The sequence below is a fragment of the Oncorhynchus tshawytscha genome, linkage group LG16, assembly GCF_018296145.1.
Source record: "Oncorhynchus tshawytscha isolate Ot180627B linkage group LG16, Otsh_v2.0, whole genome shotgun sequence".
In the NCBI taxonomy this organism is placed as follows: Eukaryota; Metazoa; Chordata; class Actinopteri; order Salmoniformes; family Salmonidae; genus Oncorhynchus; species Oncorhynchus tshawytscha.
This window is the reverse complement of record NC_056444.1, coordinates 73,784,914-73,809,038: the sequence shown is the minus strand read 5'-3', so window position 1 is coordinate 73,809,038 and position 24,125 is coordinate 73,784,914. Positions and strand designations below refer to the sequence as shown.

Below are 24,125 nucleotides of genomic sequence, written 5' to 3'. Positions count from 1 at the left end.
TGAGCATGGAGGAACTACCTGGACCAGAGCTAATATGATCTGTGAGAGGCAATGAGAATTATGGTAATAATGGTATGTAAAATAAACATCCACATATCATAAATACCTAACATAGTTCTAATACAGTATCAGCTTCCTCCACGATTTATGGAGACTTCACATAGTAGCCTACCCATGGCACTGCCTCTCAAGCCAGGCTCCATGTCGAAAAATGTACAAGTGCAAAGAGTATGTGTGAAAAATCCATTCCAATCAATTCTGTGCAGGGTGGCAGGGCATTGCTATGGGTTCAGAATGTTGAATGTGGGGGCCGGCCAGTGGTCAAACAACCACCAATAATTGAGTGTGTGTGTGTGTGTGGCTTTCTCAGTACTTTTTCCGTCACCATGACACTATGAATCTCAAATCAAATCAAATCAAATTGTATTTGTCACATACACATGGTTAGCAGATGTTAATGCGAATGTAGTGAAATGCTTGTGCTTCTAGTTTCCGACAGTGCAGTAATATTACAGAGAAAGAAAGAAAGAAAGAAAGAAAGAAAGAAAGAAAGAAAGAAAGAAAGAAAGAAAGAAAGAAAGAAAGAAAGAAAGAAAGAAAGAAAGAAAGAAAGAAACGCTCAGACAGGCATCGCCCTTTATATTTCCCGGGCGTGTAGTAGTCCATGTGGCACTGTGACTGTATACGTCACTAGGCGAGATCAGCACCTTGGACAGCGACAGCGTCTCCTGTCACTACAACAGCCGAACGAAATCTGCCCTCCCCATCCCTAACTACAGGGATACAGAGAGGGTGCATCCATATCATACAGAGGAAACAGACTAATAACTGTAGAGTAGAAAATGGGAAGTGTCATACAGTTTTTCATTCTAGAAGGCTAGAATTCATTCCGGAAGTATAGGTCCTGCGTTGATTCATTATCAAAGTCGACCATTTCGAGGAGAAATCAGGCAGCGAAATCGAGCAGTAGGCTATCATCCTCATCGTCACCATCTGAGAGGCTAGCCTACCATATCAACGGCATTACTGCTGTAATTGCCCTCTCGGATGTGTAGACATCTCTATCTATGCGTCTGTAATTAAAAGATTGCAGCAACTGTTGTTTTGAATTCTGGTCTGTTATTCTGAAATTTCGGTGCACCATATTTTCAACGCAAAGATAAAAGACACAGAAGAGAAATGCTGATGGGTATCGAATGAAGATGAGATGTATCGCTGTTTTGGGTGGCTGTATTTACAGCTACTTAACATGCAAATGCACTGGATTGTAAATTGGATCCACTCTGTGTGGACGTCGGGTGCAATGGGGTGGATCATTCTTGATGGCTCAATCCGAAACATTACCGAGGAATAGAATATAAAATAATTATCATGATCTGACCGCTGGGATGCTACTTAAGAACAATAAAAAGACGATATAATCACACGCCTTCACCTAACTTCCATTACATCGTCTTTCGGCACCCTTTTGGATTATGATTCTTGACAACAGTCTCAGATATGACTGTGTGACTGGTAATGGAATGTTTTTCACACCTCGCTCTACATTCTATTATGGCTCTACGTCACCCCGTTCTACATTTTATTATGGCTCTATGTTGCTCTCTCTTCCGCTAGTCATACTCTGTCTGTCTTCTGCTTTGGGTAGCAAAACATGGATTTTTGCTGCAAACCCCAAGTGCAATGCATTTGACGATGTGTAGAATTTAGATCGATAGTGCAAGCAATGGACTCTGACATTGTACGTTATAGGCCTGTCACGCAATTGTGGTGGTAGGGGTGGAGGAAACATCTCACTAGACTGCATTCGCAGAGTTGTTCGGTAATGAATATTGAGAGTGTCTCGAGCTTCTCAAGAGAAAAATCTCCCATCCGCATTGTTTTAGACACACATGCCATCAGAGACAACAACCAAGACGTGGTCATTTATGTCTTACCATTTGACAGCACATTTACAGTAGGGTAGGCCTAATCTACAAGTTTGTTAAGCTCATCGGCAATGTTATTCAGAAGATGTATTGGTGAAAATTTGTCAAAGTTTATGTAGTAAAATAATTGGCTAAAAATAATAATACCAAAATTAATAATACCAATAACCACAATAATATTATTATTAACAATAATAACATTTTTAAATCAACGGCATATTTTATATTTGATTGAGACCACATTATTGTCAAATAGGTTTCATTCCCTTCCTAAGAATTCATGTAGCCAAAAATGTTCAAATATCGGATCCGAATGTTTTTCAACGAACTGAAAGTGTTGGTTTTTATGCGAGACGATTCGAGACAGCCCGACAGATCCGAAGCAGATAGACCGTCCAGCATGCGGGGTCTAGGGATGGGCGGCTGCGGCTGGCCTCCCTTTGTGGACTGCTCTTCCCGGGATGACGAGGAGGAGTATTACGGGACGGAACCTCGACCTCGGAGCCTGGGCTTTGAGGAGAAGGACCCCAAACTGCAAGTGGGCATGGACACCGTGTCGCTCACCAGCACCGCAAGCAGCCTGCGTTGTCGTATCTGCTTCCAGGGCCCAGAACAGGTACTGTCCGAGATAGATACATGCTCCTTCACGTTGTCCTGCTTTTCGCGCCACAACACAACACTGCTCAATTGAACCATAGGCAATAGCCCTATGCTGTCCATGGTGCTGAATGTTAGTGCACCTATAGGCCTATAGTTAAACCTAAATGCCCTGGCTATATTTTGACCAGTTGCGAGTTGGTGTGTTCTGTGTTGACAAAATGATTTGGTTGAGAAAATACTGACAACTATTATTTGTATTGTAGTACTCACTGTGGATTATTGCATGACTGATGTCACGGTCCACGTGTGCACTTGAATAATAATTGGCCTGGCAATGAACTTGTAACGAATGGCAGAAGAGCATAAAAAGACTGGCACGCAGGCTTGTTTGTGGGCCTATAAGCCAAGGAAAGTATAGGCATGCAGAACAATGAACGAATCTTTGGTCCTCAGCCAAAACTTGACACAACAGATGTGCATAACCAGTACAGCCTGGCTGAGCTGGATAATCATGGTCTTGAGATAATTATATATGGTGTACGTGCCACTGGAGCACAGATGGAAATCACCACTTAATCACTTTATAAGATTTGATGTTTGCCATAGTGTTAATACAATATACAATAGGTGCTAATTTATAGCATCTGTAAATTCAATGGGATGTTGCAGAAATGAGAAACCATAGAAAAGAACAGGCCGTTTTTTTACACCTGTAATTTAACCTTAAAGGCCCAGTGATTTATATATAAACTGAGGGTACAAAACAGTAAGAACACCTGCTCTTTACATGACAGACTGACCAGGTGAATTCAATATTAGGAAGATGTTCCTAATGTTTTATACACTCAGTTTATTTCCACACTTATGATCATGCTCTTTTAGTGTAAGAGCTGTTTGAAAAGACTGCTTGAAATTTCCGTCTGTTTTGGTGGGATGAAATGTGGGCCTGCCTGTTGCCATCACCAGTCAATGAATTACTTAATGGACCAATAAGAAAGAGAGTTCCAAACCTCTCTGCCAATAACAGCACATTTTCTATTAACCCCTCCCCACTCAGACCCTTCCCAGACAGTCCTATAGCAAAATTATTGCTTGAGAAATTGCTCTTTGCTAAGAAGCTGTTTTTGTTTCTTTTCACCATTTTAATTGAAAACAATCACAGTAAGTACTATATTGTTACCCAAGAATGATTTGATATTGAGAAAAAAACATCTTTAATAAGTATTAAAGACACATTTATCTGTTACCTGACTCTGGCCAGTTGTACCACATTGTCTGGTTCTCAGGCTAGTTGATCGGGCCTTCAGTGAATAGACTATGAAGCACAGGCAAACAAACATATTCAGAAAACATTTAAACGTGATTTAAAAGTAGCATCAATCTTCTTTAGATTGACATGATATTAACCTCTCTTTCAGAACCGCTTTCTACCACTTCGATTGAATGATTACTTGGAGGATCACTGGAAAGTCCATGATCAGATGAATTGAGGCTTTTCTGAGAGCAAACTCCATATTAGGAAGGAGTATGTTAAAAGCACTGTGTGTCTAAGCACTGTGTGTTCCACTGCATTTTTTTAGTAAGATGCCCAAATAATAATTTCTAGGTGAATGAGACAAGATGAGCTAATATTAAGTTGAATTTTTGCCTACATTTTCTCCAAGTTAGAGATTGGGCCAACTATTTTTGTTGTTGTTCAGGTAACCGAAGTTGAGTAAACATTAAAAAAGGATGTGGAACCAGTTACTTAAAAATAATTAGTTGAAACAACTAGATCATTTTTTTTACAGTGATGACCTATTATCTTAGACCCAGCAACTTTGTCATTTAATTGTTATTTCATTATTTAAGTGGTCACAACAGGGGACAGAGTCATGTCCCTGTCAGATAGTCTGGGTAGCCATTTGATTAGATGTTCAGGAGTCTTATGGGTTGGGGTTAGAAGCTGTTTAGAAGCCTCTTGGACCTAGACATGGTGCTCCGGTACCACTTGCTATATGGTAGCAGAGAGAACAGTCTATGACTAGAGGGGCTGGAGTCTTTGACAATTTTTAGGGCCTTCTTCTGAAACCACCTGGTATAGAGGTCCTGGATAGGAGGAAGCTTAGCCCCTGTGATGTACTGGGCCGTACGCACTACCCTCTGTAGTGCCTTGCGGTCGGAGGCCGAGCAGTTGTCATACCAGGCAGTGATGCAACCAGTCAGGATGCTCTCGATGGTGCAGCTGTAGAACATTTTGAGGATCTGAGGACCCATGCCAGATCTTCTCAGCCTCCTGAGGGGGAATAGGTTTTGTCGTGCCCTCTTCACGACTGTCTTGGTGTGTTTGGACCATGTTAGTTTATTGGTGATGTGGACACCAAGGAACTTGAAGCTCTCAACCTGCTCCACTACAGCCCTGCCGATGAGAATGGGGGCATGCTTGGTCCTTCTTTTCCTGTAGTCCACAATCATCTCCTTAGTCTTGATCACGTTGAGGGGGAGGTTGTTGTCCTGGCACCACACGGCCAGGTCTCTGACCTCCTCCCTATAGACTGTTTCATTGTTGTCGGTGATCAGGCCTACCACTGTTGTGTCATTTGCAAACTTAATGATGGTGTTGGAGTTGTGCCTGGCCGTGCAGTCATGAGTGAAGGGGGCTGAGCACGTACCCCTGAGGGGCTCCCGTCTTGAGGATCAACGTGGCGGATGTGTTGTTACCTACCCTTACCACCTGGCAGCGACCCGTCAGGAAGTCCAGGATCCAGTTGCAGAGGGAGGTGTTTAGTCCCAGGGTCCTTAGCTTAGTAATGAACTTTGAGGGCACTATGGTGTTGAACGCTGAGCTGTAGTCAATGAATACCATTCTCTCGTAGAAATTCCCATTCAAGTCAATATGGGTGATGGGTGAAGGGGTATGAGGCAGAGAAATATAATCTAGTTCTGTGGTCTGAGGAGCTATGCCCGTTCTAGTAATTCTATTTCTATGTGTGCACCACCACCAACCATTCCACTTGACTCACTGGCGTACACAGCTAGCTTCAGTATTGGCTGTGTCAGAGTCTTATATTTTGAAAAGAAGCCAAATTTAAGGCTCTGGACAAAGCCTGGCAGCATTTACTTCAAACTGGATGGGTGCCTGGATGGATGGGTTGGGTGTGTGTGGGGGAGGATGGATGGATGGGTGGTTCGGCATACTGGATTACTTTTACCTGGATTGACGTTTTACTGTAAAACAAGTGTTTGTATAAGTTTTATTCAGTTCCTCATATTCTGCTGATATTATTTTAATGTCTTTATAATGTCAGCCCAGTTATTATAACTTCTTCATAATGTCAGCCCAGTTCTTATAACTTCTTCATAATGTCAGCCCAGTTCTTATAACGTATTTATAATGTCAGCCAAGTTATTATAACGTATTTATAATGTCAGCCAAGTTATTATAACTTCTTTATAATGTCAGACCAGTTATTATAACTTCTTTACCATGTCAGCCCAGTTATTATAACGTATTTATAATGTCAGCCAAGTTATTATAACGTATTTATAATGTCAGCCAAGTTATTATAACTTCTTTATAATGTCAGACCAGTTATTATAACTTCTTTACCATGTCAGCCCAGTTCTTATAACTTCTTTATAATGTCAGCCCAGTTATTATAACGTATTTATAATGTCAGCCATGTTATTATAACTTCTTTATAATGTCAGACCAGTTATTATAACTTCTTTACCAGGTCAGCCCAGTTCTTATAACTTCTTTATAATGTCATCCCAGTTATTATAACTTCTTTATAATGTCAGCCCAATTATTACAATGTATTTATAATGTCAGCCCAGTTATAATAATGTTTTTATAATGTCAGCCCAGTTATTATAACATCTTTATAATGTCAGCCCAGTTATTATAACTTCTTTAGCATGTCAGCCCAGTTCTTATAACTTCTTTATAATGTCATCCCAGTTATTATAATGTCTTAATAATGTCAGCCCAATTATTATAATGTATTTATAATGTCAGCCCAGTTATTACGTTTTTATAATGTCAGCCCAATTATTATAACATCTTTATAATGTCAGCCCAGTTATTAGAATGTCTTATAATGTCAACCCAGTTATTATAACGTCTTTATAATGTCAACCAAGTTATTATAACTTCTTTATAATGTCAGCCCAGTTATTATAACTTCTTTATAATGTAAACCAAGTTATTATAACTTCTTTATAATGTCAGCCCAGTCATTATAATGTTTTTATAATGGCAGCCCAGTTATTATAAATTCTTTATGATGTCAGCCCAGTTATTATAAGTTATTTATAATGTCAGCCCAGTTATTATAACTTCTTTATAATGTCAGACCAGTTATTATAACTTCTTTATCATGTCAGCCCAGTTATTATAACTTCTTTATAATGTCAACCCAGTTATTATAACTTCTTTATAATGTCTGCCCAGTTATTATAAGTTATTTATAATGTCAGCCCAGTTATTATACCTTCTTTATAATGTCAGCCCAGTTATTATAACTTCTTTATAATGTCTTCCCAGTTATTATAACTTCCTTATGATGTCAGCCCAGTTATTATAACTTCTTTATAGTGTCAACCCAGTTATTATAACTTCTTTATAGTGTCAACCCAGTTATTATAACTTCTTTATAATGTCAGCCCAGTTATTATAAGTTATTTATAATGTCAGTCCAGTTATTATAACTTCTTTATAATGTCAGCCCAGTTATAATAATGTTTTTATAATGTCAGCCCAGTTATTATTACTTTTTATAATGTCAGCCCAGTTATTATAACTTCTTTATAATGTCAGCCCAGTTATTATAACTTCTTTATAATGTCAGCCCAGTTATTATAACTTTATTCAGCCCTTTATAATGTCAGCCCAGTTATTATAACTTCTTTTAATGTCAGTTATTTATAATGTCAGCCCAGTTATTATAACTTCTTTATAATGTCAGCCCAGTTATTATAACTTTTTATAATGTCTTTATAATGTCCCAGTTTTATATTAGTTATTATAACTTCTTTATAATGTCAGCCCAGTTATTATAACAGTTATTTTTTTTTATAATGTCAGCCCAGTTATTATAACTTCTTTATAATGTCAGCCCCCTTTATAAGTTATTATAACTTTTTTATAATGTCAGCCCAGTTATTATAACTTCTTTATAATGTCAGCCCAGTTATTATAACTTCTTTATAATGTCAGCCCAGTTATTATAACTTCTTTATAATGTCAGCCCAGTTATTATAACTTCTTTATAATGTCAGCCCAGTTATTATAACTTCTTTATAATGTCAGCCCAGTTATTATAACTTCTTTATAATGTCAGCCCAGTTATTATAACTTATTTATAATGTCAGCCCAGTTATTATATGTCAGCCCAGTTATTATAACTTCTTTATAATGTCAGCCCAGTTATTATAACTTCTTTATAATGTCAGCCCAGTTATTATAACTTCTTTATAATGTCAGCCCAGTTATTATAACTTTTTTATAATGTCAGCCCAGTTATTATAACTTCTTTATAATGTCAGCCCAGTTATTATAACTTCTTTATAATGTCAGCCCAGTTATTATAATGTTTTTATAATGTCAGCCCAGTTATTATAACTTCTTTATAATGTCAGCCCAGTTATTATAACTTCTTTATAATGTCAGCCCAGTTATTATAACTTCTTTATAATGTCAGCCCAGTTATTATAACTTCTTTATAATGTCAGCCCAGTTATTATAACTTCTTTGTAATGTCAGCCCAGTTATTATAACTTCTTTATAATGTCAGCCCAGTTATTATGATGTTTTTATAATGTCATCCCAGTTATTAGGATGTTTTTATAATGTCACCCCAGTTATTATAACTTCTTCTTAATGTCAGCCCAGTTATTATATCTTCTTTATCATGTCAGCCCAGTTATTATAACATCTTTATAATGTCAGCCGAGTTAGTTTGACTTATTTATAATGTCAGCCCAGTTATTATAACTTCTTTATAATGTCAGGCCAGTTATTATAACTTCTTTATAATGTCAGCCCAGTTATTATAACTTCTTTATAATGTCAGCCCAGTTATTATAATGTTTTTATAATGTCAGCCCAGTTATTATAACTTCTTTATAATGTCAGCCCAGTTATTATAACTTCTTTATAATGTCAGCTCAGTTATTATAATGTTTTATAATGTCAGCCCAGTTCTTATAACTTCTTTATAATGTCAGCCCAGTTATTATAACTTCTTTATAATGTCAGCGCAGTTATTTTAAATTCTTTATAATGTCAGCCCAGTTATTATAACTTTTTGATAATGTCAGCCCAGTTATTATAACTTCTTTATAATGTCAGCCCCGTTATTATAACTTCTTTATAATGGCGGCCCAGTCATTATAACTTTTTGATAATGTCAGCCCAGTTCTTATAACTTCTTTATAATGTCAGCCCAGTTATTATAACTTCTTTATAATGTCAGCCCAGTTATTATAACTTCTTTATAATGTCAGACCAGTTATTATAACTTCTTTATAATGTCAGCCCAGTTATTATAACTTCTTTATAATGTCAGCCCAGTTATTATAACTTCTTTATAATGTCAGCCCAGTTATTATAACTTCTTTATAATGTCAGCCCAGTTATTATAACTTCTTTATAATGTCAGCCCAGTTATTATAACTTCTTTATAATGTCAGCCCAGTTATTATAACTTCTTTATAATGTCAGCCCAGTTATTATAATGTCTTTATAATGTCAGCCCAGTTATTATAACTTCTTTATAATGTCAGCCCAGTTATTATAACTTCTTTATAATGTCAGCCCAGTTATTATAACTTCTTTATAATGTCAGCCCAGTTATTATAACTTCTTTATAATGTCAGCCTTTATAATGTGGTTATTATAACTTATTTATAATGTCAGCCCAGTTATTATAACTTCTTTATATGTCAGCCCAGTTATTATAACTTCTTTATAATGTCAGCCCAGTTATTATAACTTGTTTTATAATGTCAGCCCAGTTATTATAACTTCTTTATAATGTCAGCCCAGTTATTATTACTTCTTTTTAATGTCAGCCCAGTTATTATAACTTCTTTATAATGTCAGCCCAGTTATTATAATGTCTTTATAATGTCAGCCCAGTTATTATAACTTCTTTATAATGTCAGCCCAGTTATTATAACTTCTTTATAATGTCAGCCCAGTTATTATAATGTCTTTATAATGTCAGCCCAGTTATTATAATGTTTTTATAATGTCAGCCCAGTTATTATAACATCTTTATAATGTCAGCCCAGTTATTATAACTTCTTTAGCATGTCAGCCCAGTTCTTATAACTTCTTTATAATGTCATCCCAGTTATTATAATGTCTTAATAATGTCAGCCCAATTATTATAATGTATTTATAATGTCAGCCCAGTTATTATAATGTTTTTATAATGTCAGCCCAATTATTATAACATCTTTATAATGTCAGCCCAGTTATTAGAATGTCTTATAATGTCAGCCCAGTTATTATAATGTATTTATAATGTCAGCCCAGTTATTATAATGTTTTTATAATGTCAGCCCAATTATTATAACATCTTTATAATGTCAGCCCAGTTATTAGAATGTCTTATAATGTCAACCCAGTTATTATAACGTCTTTATAATGTCAACCAAGTTATTATAACTTCTTTATAATGTCAGCCCAGTTATTATAACTTCTTTATAATGTAAACCAAGTTATTATAACTTCTTTATAATGTCAGCCCAGTCATTATAATGTTTTTATAATGTCAGCCCAGTTATTATAAATTCTTTATAATGTCAGCCCAGTTATTATAAGTTATTTATAATGTCAGCCCAGTTATTATAACTTCTTTATAATGTCAGACCAGTTATTATAACTTCTTTATCATGTCAGCCCAGTTATTATAACTTCTTTATAATGTCAACCCAGTTATTATAACTTCTTTATAATGTCTGCCCAGTTATTAGAAGTTATTGATAATGTCAGCCCAGTTATTATACCTTCTTTATAATGTCATCCCAGTTATTATAACTTCTTTATAATGTCTTCCCAGTTATTATAACTTCCTTATGATGTCAGCCCAGTTATTATAACTTCTTTATAGTGTCAACCCAGTTATTATAACTTCTTTATAGTGTCAACCCAGTTATTATAACTTCTTTATAATGTCAGCCCAGTTATTATAAGTTATTTATAATGTCAGTCCAGTTATTATAACTTCTTTATAATGTCAGCCCAGTTTTTATAACTTCTTTATAATGTCAGCCCAGTTATTATTACTTCTTTTTAAAGTCAGCCCAGTTATTATAACTTCTTTATAATGTCAGCCCAGTTATTATAACTTCTTTGTAATGTCAGCCCAGTTATTATAACTTCTTTATAATGTCAGCCCAGTTATTATGATGTTTTTATAATGTCATCCCAGTTATTAGGATGTTTTTATAATGTCACCCCAGTTATTATAACTTCTTCTTAATGTCAGCCCAGTTATTATAATGTTCTTTATAATGTCAGCCCAGTTATTATAACTTCTTTATAATGTCAGCCCAGTTATTATAAGTTATTAGTTATGTTTCTTTATAATGTCAGCCCAGTTATTATAACTTCTTTATAATGTCAGCCCAGTTATTTATAAGTTCTTTCTTTATAATGTTCAGTTATTATAATGTTTTATAATGTCAGCCCAGTTATTATAACTTCTTTATAATGTCAGCCCAGTTATTATAACTTCTTTATAATGTCAGCCCAGTTATTTTAATTCTTTATAATGTCAGCCCAGTTATTATAACTTTTTATAATGTCAGCCCAGTTATTATAACTTCTTTATAATGTCAGCCCAGTTATTATAACTTCTTTTTATAATGGCGGCCCAGTCATTATAACTTCTTTATAATGGCAGCCCAGTTATTTATGTTTTTATAATGGCAGCCCAGTTATTATAACTTCTTTATAATGTCAGACCAGTTATTATAACTTCTTTATCATGTCAGCCCAGTTATTATAACTTCTTTATAATGTCAACCCAGTTATTATAACTTCTTTATAATGTCAGCCTAGTTATTAGAAGTTATTTATAATGTCAGCCCAGTTATTATAACTTCTTTATAGTGTCAACCCAGTTATTATAACTTCTTTATAGTGTCAACCCAGTTATTGTAACTTCTTTATAATGTCAGCCCAGTTATTATAACTTTTTATAATGTCAGCCCAGTTATTATAACTTCTTTATAATGTCAGCCCAGTTATTATAACTTCTTTATAATGTCAGCCCAGTTATTATAAGTTATTTATAATGTCAGTCCAGTTATTATAACTTCTTTATAATGTCAGCCCAGTTTTTATAAATTCTTTATAATGTCAGCCCAGTTATTATTACTTCTTTTTAAAGTCAGCCCAGTTATTATAACTTCTTTATAATGTCAGCCCAGTTATTATAACTTCTTTGTAATGTCAGCCCAGTTATTATAACTTCTTTATAATGTCAGCCCAGTTATTATGATGTTTTTATAATGTCACCCCAGTTATTATAACTTCTTCTTAATGTCAGCCCAGTTATTATATCTTCTTTATCATGTCAGCCCAGTTATTATAACATCTTTATAATGTCAGCCGAGTTAGTTTGACTTATTTATAATGTCAGCCCAGTTATTATAACTTCTTTATAATGTCAGGCCAGTTATTATAACTTCTTTATATTGTCAGGCCAGTTATTATAACTTCTTTATAATGTCAGGCCAGTTATTATAATGTTTTTATAATGTCAGCCCAGTTATTATAACTTCTTTATAATGTCAGCCCAGTTATTTTAACTTCTTTATAATGTCAGCTCAGTTATTATAATGTTTTATAATGTCAGCCCAGTTCTTATAACTTCTTTATAATGTCAGCCCAGTTATTATAACTTCTTTATAATGTCAGCCCAGTTATTTTAAATTCTTTATAATGTCAGCCCAGTTATTATAACTTTTTATAATGTCAGCCCAGTTATTATAACTTCTTTATGATGTCAGCCCCGTTATTATAACTTCTTTATAATGGCGGCCCAGTCATTATAACTTCTTTATAATGGCAGCCCAGTTATTATAATGTTTTTATAATGGCAGCCCAGTTATTATAACTTCTTTATAATGTCAGACCAGTTATTATAACTTCTTTATCATGTCAGCCCAGTTATTATAACTTCTTTATAATGTCAACCCAGTTATTATAACTTCTTTATAATGTCAGCCCAGTTATTATAAGTTATTTATAATGTCAGCCCAGTTATTATAAGTTATTTATAATGTCAGCCCAGTTATTATAACTTCTTTATAATGTCAGCCCAGTTATTTTAAATTCTTTATAATGGCAGCCCAGTTATTATAACTTTTTGATAATGTCAGCCCAGTTATTATAACTTCTTTATAATGTCAGCCCAGTTATTATAACTTCTTTATAATGTCAGCCCAGTTATTATAACTTCTTTATAATGGCGGCCCAGTCATTATAACTTCTTTATAATGGCGGCCCAGTCATTATAACTTCTTTATAATGTCAGGCCAGTTATTATAACTTATTTTGAATGTCAGCCCAGTTATTATAACTTCTTTATAATGTCAACCCAGTTATTATAACTTCTTTATATTGTCAGGCCAGTTATTATAACTTCTTTATAATGTCAGGCCAGTTATTATAACTTATTTTGAATGTCGGCCCAGTTATTATAACTTCTTTGTAATGTCAGCCCAGTTATTATAACTTCTTTATAATGCCAGCCCAGTTATTATAACTTCTTTATAATGTCAGCCCAGTTATTATAATGTTTTTATAATGTCAGCCCAGTTATTATAACTTCTTTATAATGTCAGCCCAGTTATTATAACTTCTTCTTAATGTCAGCTCAGTTATTATAACTTCTTTATAATGTCAGCCCAGTTATTATAATGTTTTTATAATGTCACCCCAGTTATTATAACTTCTTTGTAATGTCAGCCCAGTTATTATAACTTCTTTGTAATGTCAGCCCAGTTATTATAACTTCTTCTTAATGTCAGCCCAGTTATTATATCTTCTTTTAATGTCAGCCCAGTTATTATATCTTCTTTATCATGTCAGCCCAGTTATTATAACATCTTTATAATGTCAGCCCAGTTAGTATAACTTATTTATAATGTCAGACCAGTTATTATAACTTCTTTATAATGTCAGGCCAGTTATTATAACTTCTTTATAATGTCAGGCCAGTTATTATAACTTATTTTGAATGTCGGCCCAGTTATTATAACTTCTTTGTAATGTCAGCCCAGTTATTATAACTTCTTTATAATGCCAGCCCAGTTATTATAACTTCTTTATAATGTCAGCCCAGTTATTATAATGTTTTTATAATGTCAGCCCAGTTATTATAACTTCTTTATAATGTCAGCCCAGTTATTATAACGTCTTTATAATGTCAGCTAAGTTATTATAATGTTTTATAATGTCAGCCCAGTTCTTATAACTTCTTTATAATGTCAGCGCAGTTATTTTAAATTCTTTATAATGTCAGCCCAGTTATTATAACTTTTTGATAATGTCAGCCCAGTTATTATAACTTCTTTATAATGCCAGCCCAGTTATTATAACTTCTTTATAATGGCGGCCCAGTTATTATAACTTCTTTATAATGGCAGCCCAGTTATTATAATGTTTTTATAATGGCAGCCCAGTTATTATAACTTCTTTATAATGTCAACCCAGTTATTATAACTTCTTTATAATGTCAACCCAGTTATTATAACTTCTTTATAATGTCAGCCCAGTTATTATAAGTTATTTATAATGTCAGCCCAGTTATTATACCTTCTTTATAATGTCAGCCTAGTTATTATAACTTCTTTATAATGTCTTCCCAGTTATTATAACTTCCTTATAATGTCAGCCCAGTTATTATAATGTTTTATAATGTCAGCCCAGTTCTTATAACTTCTTTATAATGTCATCCCAGTTATTATAACTTCTTTATAATGTCAGCGCAGTTATTTTAAATTCTTTATAATGTCAGCCCAGTTATTATAACCTTTTGATAATGTCAGCCCAGTTATTATAACTTCTTTATAATGTCAGCCCAGTTATTATAACTTCTTTATAATGGCGGCCCAGTTATTATAACTTCTTTATAATGTCAGCCCATTTATTATAATGTTTTTATAATGTCAGCCCATTTATTATAACGTCTTTGTAGTGTCAGACCAGTTATTATAATGTCTTTATAATGTCTGACCAGTTATTATTTCTTTACAAGGTCAGCCCAGTTACTATAATGTTTTTATAATGTCAGCCCAGTTATTATAACATCTTTATCATTTCAGCTCGTTTAATATAACGTTCATGACTGACGGGCAAGTAGCTCCTCTCCCCCACTCAAATCAGTATGTGGTTAGTCAATGAATGTATCTTATAATAACACGTTTTTAACAAGCGAGACAGGGGGGAATTCAATGTTGAAGGTACAATACAGCTGTTTTTATCTCAATATCAAATTATTTCTGGGTAACAATGAAGTACCTTACTGTGATTTTTTCCCCATTAAAATGGTCAAAAATATAGCTAGTACTGTCTGGGACAGTTGTGGCTGCTGAGGAGAGGATGGCTCATAATAATGGCTGGAACGGAGCAAATTGAAAGGCATCAAACACATAGAAGCCATGTGTCTAATGTGTTTGATACCATTCCACATGTACTGAAATTTCAGGTGGTCTTTCCAAGAGCTCTTACACTAAAAGGACATTATCATAATTTTCACAATTTCACAGTATTATTCCAACCTCCTCGTGTGGAAATATATACATCACACAGGAAAATCACTTATTTGATATCACTGGGCATTTAAAACTGGAAAATATTGTTTTGTCTCATTGTCGTTCTCCTGTCAAGAAACAGGGTTCCTGGTTACTTAGGGAGGAATAAACATGGTTTAAATGATCCACTGTGCTCCATTTGTGATTGGAAATAAAGAAAAGGATTTGGGATGTAATTATTTCTGCAGTGAGTGTAGTTTCTAATATTGCACTATTAAATATAATTTTCATGAGTCATCAGGGACTATGGCCTTATCTCAATTTAATTTGATCAACTCCTTACCGTCCTCTCTCGTCTCCTTTTGAAAAATGTCAAAGGTAATCGAGGAGAGGTGTTGAGGAGAGGGAAAGTGGACAAAATAGTGCTTGTATGAAATTAGACCGTCTCCACGCCTTATCCAAGAAGAATAGCTGCTGCCTCTGCAAAAGCTAGTGGGAAATCCAAATAAACAAATAACCACTCACACATCGTCAGGCAAATTACGTTTACAGGGGTGGATCCCAAAATAAGTGTGTAAAGTAATAAAAACACAGCCCTTCATGTGCTCGCCAGAGGTAGGCTGACTGCCATTAGGTACCGAGATGAGATCCTCAGACCCCTTGTGAGACCATATGCTGGTGCGGTTGGCCTTGGGTTCCTCATAATGCAAGACAATGCTAGACCTCATGTGGCTGGAGTGTGTCAGCAGTTCCTGCAAGAGGAAGGCATTGATGCTATGGACTGGCCCTCCCGTTCCCCAGACCTGAATCCAATTGAGCACATCTGGGACATCATGTCTCGCTCCATCCACCAACGCCACGTTGCACCACAGACTGTCCAGGAGTTGGCGGATGCTTTAGTCCAGGTCTGGGAGGATAACCCTCAGGAGACCATCCGCCACCTCATCAGGAGCATGCCCAGGCGTTGTAGGGAGGTCATACAGGCACGTGGAGGCCACACACACTACTGAGCCTCATTTTGACTTGTTTTAAGGACATTACATTAAAGTTGGATCAGCCTGTAGTGTGGTTTTCTACTTTCTTTTTGAGTGTGACTCCAAATCCAGACCTCCATTGGTTGATAAATTTGATTTATATTGATAATTCTTGTGTGATTTTGTTGTCAGCACATTCAACTATGTAAAGAAAAAAGTATTTACTAAGATTATTTCATTCATTCAGATCTAGGATGTGTTATTTTAGTGTTCCCTTTATTTTTCTGAGCAGTGAATAAAAAAGGAAAAACAGGGGAAACAGAATTTTGGCTGCACTGGGACTTTAACTTCAGCCCTTTTAGATGTGTGTAAATAGGCACATACATAACTGTTTAAACGTTTCTACAATGCTCAACATTCTCCCTATTCCTCAAGAGTCAGTCTGTTTAAAGGGCAATGTTTGCCGTAGGTGCTGCAGTAGGGCCTGTATTGATTGAGTTCACTGAGAGTCTGTCTCTGCATCCCAAATGGAAACCTATTCCCTACATAGTGCAATACTTTTGACCAGAATCCTATGTGTCCTAGTCAAAAGTTGTGTACTATAAAGGGAATAGACCGCCAATTTGAGACACGTTCTATGTTAACAGTAGGATTTGAATGGCTCACCTCCCATTCACCTGCCTGCACTTCAAATCTCTGTGCACCCCTGCCAATGTTGCTAGGTCCTAATAGGCTCGTTCTGGCCAACAGGCCACAATCAAGATGGGTGCATGCATTGATCTACTAATGATTCCTAGATATGAATCATTTTAGCACTAATGATTCCTAGACATGAATCATTTAGCAATAATGATTCCTAGATATGAATCATTTGAGAACTAATGATTCCTAGACATTCATAATTTTAGCACAAATTATTCCTAGACATTAATCATTTGGCCTCTAATGATTCCTAGACATTAATCGTTTGACCTCTAATGATTCCTAGACATTCATAATTTTAGCACTAATGATTCCTAGACATTCATAATTTTAGCACTAATGATTCCAAGACATTCATAATTTCAGCACTAATGATTCCTAGACATTCATCATTTTAGCACTAATGATTCCTAGATATGAATTGTTCTAGCATGAATGATTCCTAGACATGAATCATTTGTGCACTAGTGATTCCTAGACATTAATCATTTGACCTCTAATGATTCCTAGACATTCATCATTTTAGCACTAATGATTCCTAGACATGAATCATTTTAGCACAAATGATTCCTAGACATGAATCATTTGTGCACTAGTGATTCCTAGACATTAATCATTTGACCTTTAATGATTCCTAGACATTCATCATTTTAGCACTAATGATTCCTAGACATGCATAATTTTAGCTTAATGATTCCTAGACATCAATCATTTTAGCACTAATGATTCCTTCACAGGCATAATTTTAGCACTAATGATTCCTAGACATTAATCATTTGACCTCTAATGATTCCTAGACATTCATAATTTTAGCACTAATGATTCCTAGACATTCATAATTTTAGCACTAATGATTCCAAGACATTCATAATTTCAGCACTAATGATTCCTAGACATTCATCATTTTAGCACTAATGATTCCTAGACATGAATCATTTTAGCACAAATGATTCCTAGACATGAATCATTTGTGCACTAGTGATTCCTAGACATTAATCATTTGACCTCTAATGATTCCTAGACATTCATAATTTTAGCACTAATGATTCCTAGACATTGATAATTTTAGCACTAATGATTCCTAGACATGCATAATTTTAGCTTAATGATTCCTAGACACCAATCATTTTAGCACTATTGATTCCTTCACAGGCATAATTTTAGCACTAATGATTCCAAGACATTAATCATTTTAGCATTGATGAGGAGTAATAAAACAACCTTGGCATTTAGCTACAATACAGACGTTATCAGCATTTACAAGGAAGTTAGCCAACATTTACTAAGGTGGAAATCGTGGAAGAGGAGGAAGATACTCTATTTAATAATGAATAGGTCATTCATAGTTGCTTTCCGACAGTTTCAAAGTCTACATTAAGTGGGAGGATTGTGATGTTGAGTTAAGGTCCCACAACCTGTGTGGGACCATCGTCCTCTTCCTGAGTGTGCCAGACAGACATACACCAAACCAGTAGCTTCGGAGAGACATTGAAGGCTATCCATAATCCAATATTGTTTTTGTTTTTTTAATATTTTCAATTCAGAAATAACTTATGGTATGTTATGCCACGTCAGAACATTGACTTGAATAGGAATATCTGTTCTAGTAATTCTGTTTCTACCCCTCTGTCTCCTGCAGGGAGAGCTGCTGAGCCCGTGTCGCTGTAAGGGCTCTGTGCGCTGCACCCACCAGCCCTGCCTCATCCGCTGGATCAGCGAGAGAGGCTCCTGGAGCTGTGAGCTGTGCTACTTTAAGTACCATGTTCTGGCCATCAGCACCAAGAACCCACTGCAGGTACCTTTCCTCAGCCTGTCCAACCCCTCATTCTCTGGGACTTACGCTCTGGCCAGAATCAGAGCCTATCTCCTAGGTACTTCATGCGGTACAATACGGTAGTAGCTACACCTTGCCAACTGCATGATATTCGCCATATTGCTCACACCTATCCTTTCAGATCTACACAAGTGTCTAAGGGGTAGAGGCTAGGGGTCTGTCTCATCCACTCCAGTCGTATTTTCATTGTGCACAAGGTCTACTCTTATCTCAAATTAATTAATATTTTTTCTAGTAGCCACAGATCTTATCTCACAGTTTTCTGCTGATGCATCGATTTAAACAATGCACAATAAGGAGTATGCAGTGCTCTGCTCAGGTGCACCAGTCTAGGCATTACAGTTACTCACTTTGCTAGAACAAATCGTGGGCACTCACAATGATGGTGTGAGGACTGGACTTCACCATATTGTCCCTTTCTTACTGTCCCTGTCTTGGCCCTTGTGGCTGTTCTGTTCAGTGGCAGGCCATCTCCCTGACGGTGATTGAGAAGGTCCAGATTGCTGCCATCATCCTGGGCTCCCTGTTCCTCATCGCCAGCATCTCCTGGCTCATCTGGTCGTCCCTCAGCCCCTCGGCCAAGTGGCAGCGTCAGGACCTGCTCTTCCAGATCTGCTACGGCATGTACGGCTTCATGGACATCGTGTGCATCGGTGAGGGGGATGAATCATGTGAAACTGGACCGTTGGCATAGTCACACAAATTCTCATACACAGGCCCATGAACACATACACATGCACGCAGGCAGGCAGGCAGGCAGGTAGGCATGCACAAAGATGCATGCAGGCAGGCATGCACACACATGCACTCAGGCAGGCAGGCATGCATGCACAGGCACAGACACGCACACACATAAATCTTTGTAGATAGATTTGTTTTATGTAAAATGGTGCATTGCCAACCTGAAAGCAGATGGTACTAGCTTTGTATCTGCACTGTGTGGTTATGCCAAATGCCAGTTATATATACTAGTGCTATAGTATTTGGCTGATTCTTACATATTAGTTGCTGGAAGTATGTCATGCAAAAGCCTTTAAAATCATTAGATATCTTGCCTTTCCCATATCTGTAAAAAATAAAAACTCTCTCTCTTCCCAGGCCTTATAATCCACGAGGGCTCATCAGTGTACCGAATATTTAAGCGATGGCAGGCTGTCAATCAGCAGTGGAAAGTATTGAACTATATAAAAGCCAATGACTTGGGGGACCCGCTGAGTAGCAGTAAGGGTGGGGGTCGGGGCTCACGAAGTAACTCCCATGGCCTGGGTAGTGGCAGCAGTGGGAGACGGAACCGGAGGTTCAGGACTATTCTGGACCACCACTGTGGCTACACCATCCTGCACATCCTCAGCCAGCTACGGCCCCACAACCCACGCTTTGGCTCCACGGCCAACCGGGAGGTGGTGATGAGGGTGACAACGGTATGAGACTGAACGTGGAAGGGCTGGAAGAAAAGACTAAAGCTGGGTATCGTGTTTTCTTTTTTAATCTGGCCAGTTCTTTCAAGTGATTCTGTCAACACCATTGAGGAACTGGATTTCAATACCCAGCCCAGGGAAGGACATGTACAGACAAGACCATGTCTCGCACTGCAGTCAAGCTACTGTTATATTGTAATGACCATTGCCATGCTAGGCTCATCATGATTCCTCCCAAGTGGATTTATCCTACTGGAGCAGTGGTTTGCCCTGAAACAACAACAGACAGAACATGCTGAACTATGAGGATCTTTCCAGGAGTTTGTTTAGAGGTGCACATTTGTAATAATTGAAGAACTGATATTATGAGCTACGTTAAACATGCAAGGCTTTATAACAACGCAATCCAAGGTGAGAACAGAGAACAGATATTTTTCGGGACAATTTCAGGATGCACAAAGATTATTTTATCTTTAATGTATTTTCTCCTGCGTTTTTTGGTATGATTTCCATTTTACTCATTTCTATTTTTTTTGTGGCAGTATGATTTAAAGAGATACCTGAAACTCCTTATGCCACGCCAAACATTAACAAACTCTGAATAATAATTAATTTAGAAGTTTTGCAGTTCTGAAATATTGCTGTAGATAATGATGATTAGGCTACAGACCAGAGAACAACAAATACATCATATCGAAGACATCATATGAAAACAGCAGTTATTACTGCAAACAATAAATACAGGGATCAATGGATAGACTACAAAATGAAGATTATTTATTTATTAACATTAAAATTACTCCTAGTCCTATTTTCTCTGCAATAAGGATATCTGTACATTTCACGGTGAATTTTGCATGGGTATATAATTTTTTTATGCAGCATCATCATTACATAACATTTAAGCACTTCTTCAAATTTGCTCATTCAGAATGGTGCTTTTCAGAAAAGCTTTTTATTCATCTGGTTTCATTGCACCAAACTGTTTTTTGAATCTGTCAAATAGCAGTGTGTTATTTCAGCTAAAACAAAGATGACTGACTCGCTGCTGTGTGCTGATGATTCAGATTTGGATTAAAGATGGAGATCTATGTAATCTCTTGCTATTCACTATCTCACTCCTGTGTCATTGTTTTTCTTTATATCTACTTATACAGTTAGAAATGACTGCCTCATTCTTATTATTATTAAAACTGCCCTCTTGCAAGTTGTATCTTGCTTCATGGTGTAAATACAATTACATACACACTACCATTCAAAAGTTTGGGGTCACTTGGAAATGTCTTTGTTTTTATGAAGAAAAGCAATTTTTTTGTCCATTAAAATAACATGAAATGAATCAGAAATACAGTAGACATCGTAATTGCAAAAGGGTTTTCTAATGATCAATTAACTTTTTAAAATTATAAACTTTTATTAGCTAACACAACGTGCCATTGGAACGCAGGAGTGATGGTTGCTGATAATGGGCCTCTGTACGTCTATGTAGATATTCCATAAAATATCTGCCATTTCCAGTCATTTACAACATTAACAATGTCTACATTGTATTTTTGATCAATTTGATGTTATTTTAATGGACAAAAAAATGCTTTTCTTTCAAAAACAAGGATATTTCGAAAGGACCCCAAACTTTTGAATGGTAGTGTAGGTAGGTAATTTATGGACATTAGAAGTTTTGTCATCGGCCCATTATTACATTAGAAGTTCTATCAAAAGCCCATTATCACATTAGAAGTTCTGTCAAAGGCCATTTATTACATTAGAAGGTCTGTCAAAAGCCCATTATTACATTGAAGTTCTGTCGTAGGCCCATTATTACACTAGAATCTCTGTCATAGGCCCATTATTACAATGTAATAAACTGTAGTATGATCTCTGCATACTGTGGAAAGGACGCCTCCTAGACGGAAAGGACGCCTCCCTGAAAGGACGCCTCCTTTGTCACCTCCGAGAGACCTAACCACCTAATTCTCTCTTCATAATGTAGTCTAATTCAGGTGTATGGCCTAATCATTCTGCTAGATGGCGCCCCAATGCCATACATTCATTGTTACCTCAACGGCTCTAGTCCTAGGGTTTTGTCTAGAAGGGATACAGCTTTTGTCAAAATTGACTTTTTGGAGCAGGTTTAGGATAACTTAAGCAGCAGGTTAGGAGAATGAACGTAGCAAGTTAGGAGAATTAGGTTTAGGTTAGGAAAAGACTTAGGGTTAAGGTTAGCTAAAATGCTAAAATAAATAAACTTTTGACTTCAAATTTGACAAAAGCTGTAATCATACTAGACATGACCTAGTCCTAAGGTTCGGACAAAGCCAGCCAGGTAGGCCGGGCACGTGATATAAATACTGCACATTCAAATCAAACACTGCCAAATGTGACTTTGCCCTCTCTCTTTTGATCTTTTTTGACTAATTGATATTTTGACCAATCAGATCAGCTCTGAAAAAGAGCTGATGTAAAAAGATGTGATGTGATTGGTCAAAAGACCAATTAGTGGAAAAAAGATCAAAATGTGCATGCCTTTGTAAACACACCTTTACTGGCCTCCTCTCACCCTCAATGGCTCAGACACCAGTGGACTAGATAAGTTGCAACACGGTGCAACTATGATTTGAATGGATGGATGAGGTGTAAACTCACGAAGTTGGCTATTTTAAAACAGTAAGGCACACTATTTTCCTGAATACCTGATCGTGGATGAGGACTTATAAATGGACAGGTAGCCTACCTTTCGCTTTGAAGACGAGGATGAAGAGCTTCAGTTAAAACATCTTCTCTTTTCTGACGACAGGTAATGTGCCAGTAGGGTTGTAATATTGAGTGCTTTAGAGGAAAATGCAGACCTCTGTAGCGACACCATTTGATTTGTTACATTGACTATTAAAACGTGTGTACTGTACTGTACAGGTTGTGTTCAATGCATTATCATGCTATTTCCATATTCAGTGCATGAAGTATAAAACATATTTCCATTGTCACCATGTTTGAGGGCAATATGTATTAACTGGCACCATAATACAATGAATTGTTGACAGCTAAAATGTGCATGCTTATTATTTGACTCAGTCAGTTCAATTGTTTGTGTGTGGCCTTTTTCAGCAAGACCCTGTAATGTGCAGTTTGTGGAAAGTCCCAGTTCTCTTTACATGGGTTGGATTAGTTTTGTGTATACAGTAAGCTATGGTATCTTTTGTGTAGCCTACCACACCACAACCTACCCTACATTAACACTTTGTGTTTGCAGAGAGAAACCCCCAGCCTGAGAACATCCACATCTCTTCTCTACCTCCCAGTCTTCCCACAGGCCAGGAGCCAACGCATGGAGAAGGTAAGGGAGCACTAGAAATAGAACAGTAAAGTGTACTATGATAGGAGCAGGTTTGGTTACGTTGGCTGGTTGTTTCAGCTGGAGTCCAAAAGACAACACAGAAGTTAGGGTTTGCATGACAAACACATCTCAGAAACCAAACCAGTTATCATGTGCAGACTGTGTGAAGTAACAATGTTTATTGTAACCACAAGGGCAGGCAAAAGACAGGTCAAGGCAGGCAGGGGTCGACATTCCAGAACAGAGGTACAGGTACAGGACGGCCAAGGTACAGGACGCTGGGACTCAGAGATGAGGGCTGGGTCTAGTGGAGACCCAGGACCTCTCTTCCTGGCCATACCCCTCCCAGTCAACCATGTACCTCCTACCTCCTAATTGTCCCTAGAATTTTTAAGCAAACAGCTGGAGGCAGGGCTTTCTCCTATAGAGCTCCATTTTTATGGAACGGTCTGTCTACCCATGTCAGAGACGCAAACTCGGTCTCAACCTTTAAGTCTTTACTGAAGACCCATCTCTTCAGTGGGTCATATGATTGAGTGTAGTGTGTGGGAAGGTGAACGGAAAGGCTCTGGAGCAACGAAC

General features: G+C 36.5%; 1 protein-coding gene across 1 annotated transcript; it reads left to right on the top strand.

Annotated features, from left to right (window-relative positions):
* The first annotated feature begins 735 nt into the window (after nt 1-735).
* LOC112216336 (E3 ubiquitin-protein ligase MARCHF9-like) lies at nt 736-21,330 on the top strand. Its single transcript, XM_024376247.1, has 4 exons — nt 736-2,544; nt 18,600-18,755; nt 19,255-19,447; nt 19,893-21,330. The coding sequence occupies exons 1-4, from the start codon at nt 2,221-2,223 to the stop codon at nt 20,219-20,221; spliced, it is 1,002 nt and encodes a 333-aa protein (XP_024232015.1). The 5' UTR covers nt 736-2,220; the 3' UTR covers nt 20,222-21,330.
* Nucleotides 21,331-24,125: the final 2,795 nt, after the last annotated feature.

What these genes read in the sequence shown, in the direction of transcription:
- LOC112216336 (XM_024376247.1), top strand. Translation starts at nt 2,221, where the DNA reads ATGTTCAAATATCGGATCCGAATGTTTTTCAACGAACTGAAAGTGTTG. An exon ending in GCTTCCAGGGCCCAGAACAG is followed by an intron (nt 2,545 to 18,599) that starts GTACTGTCCGAG and finishes TGTCTCCTGCAG; the next exon opens with GGAGAGCTGCTGAGCCCGTG. An exon ending in CATGGACATCGTGTGCATCG is followed by an intron (nt 19,448 to 19,892) that starts GTGAGGGGGATG and finishes CTCTCTTCCCAG; the next exon opens with GCCTTATAATCCACGAGGGC.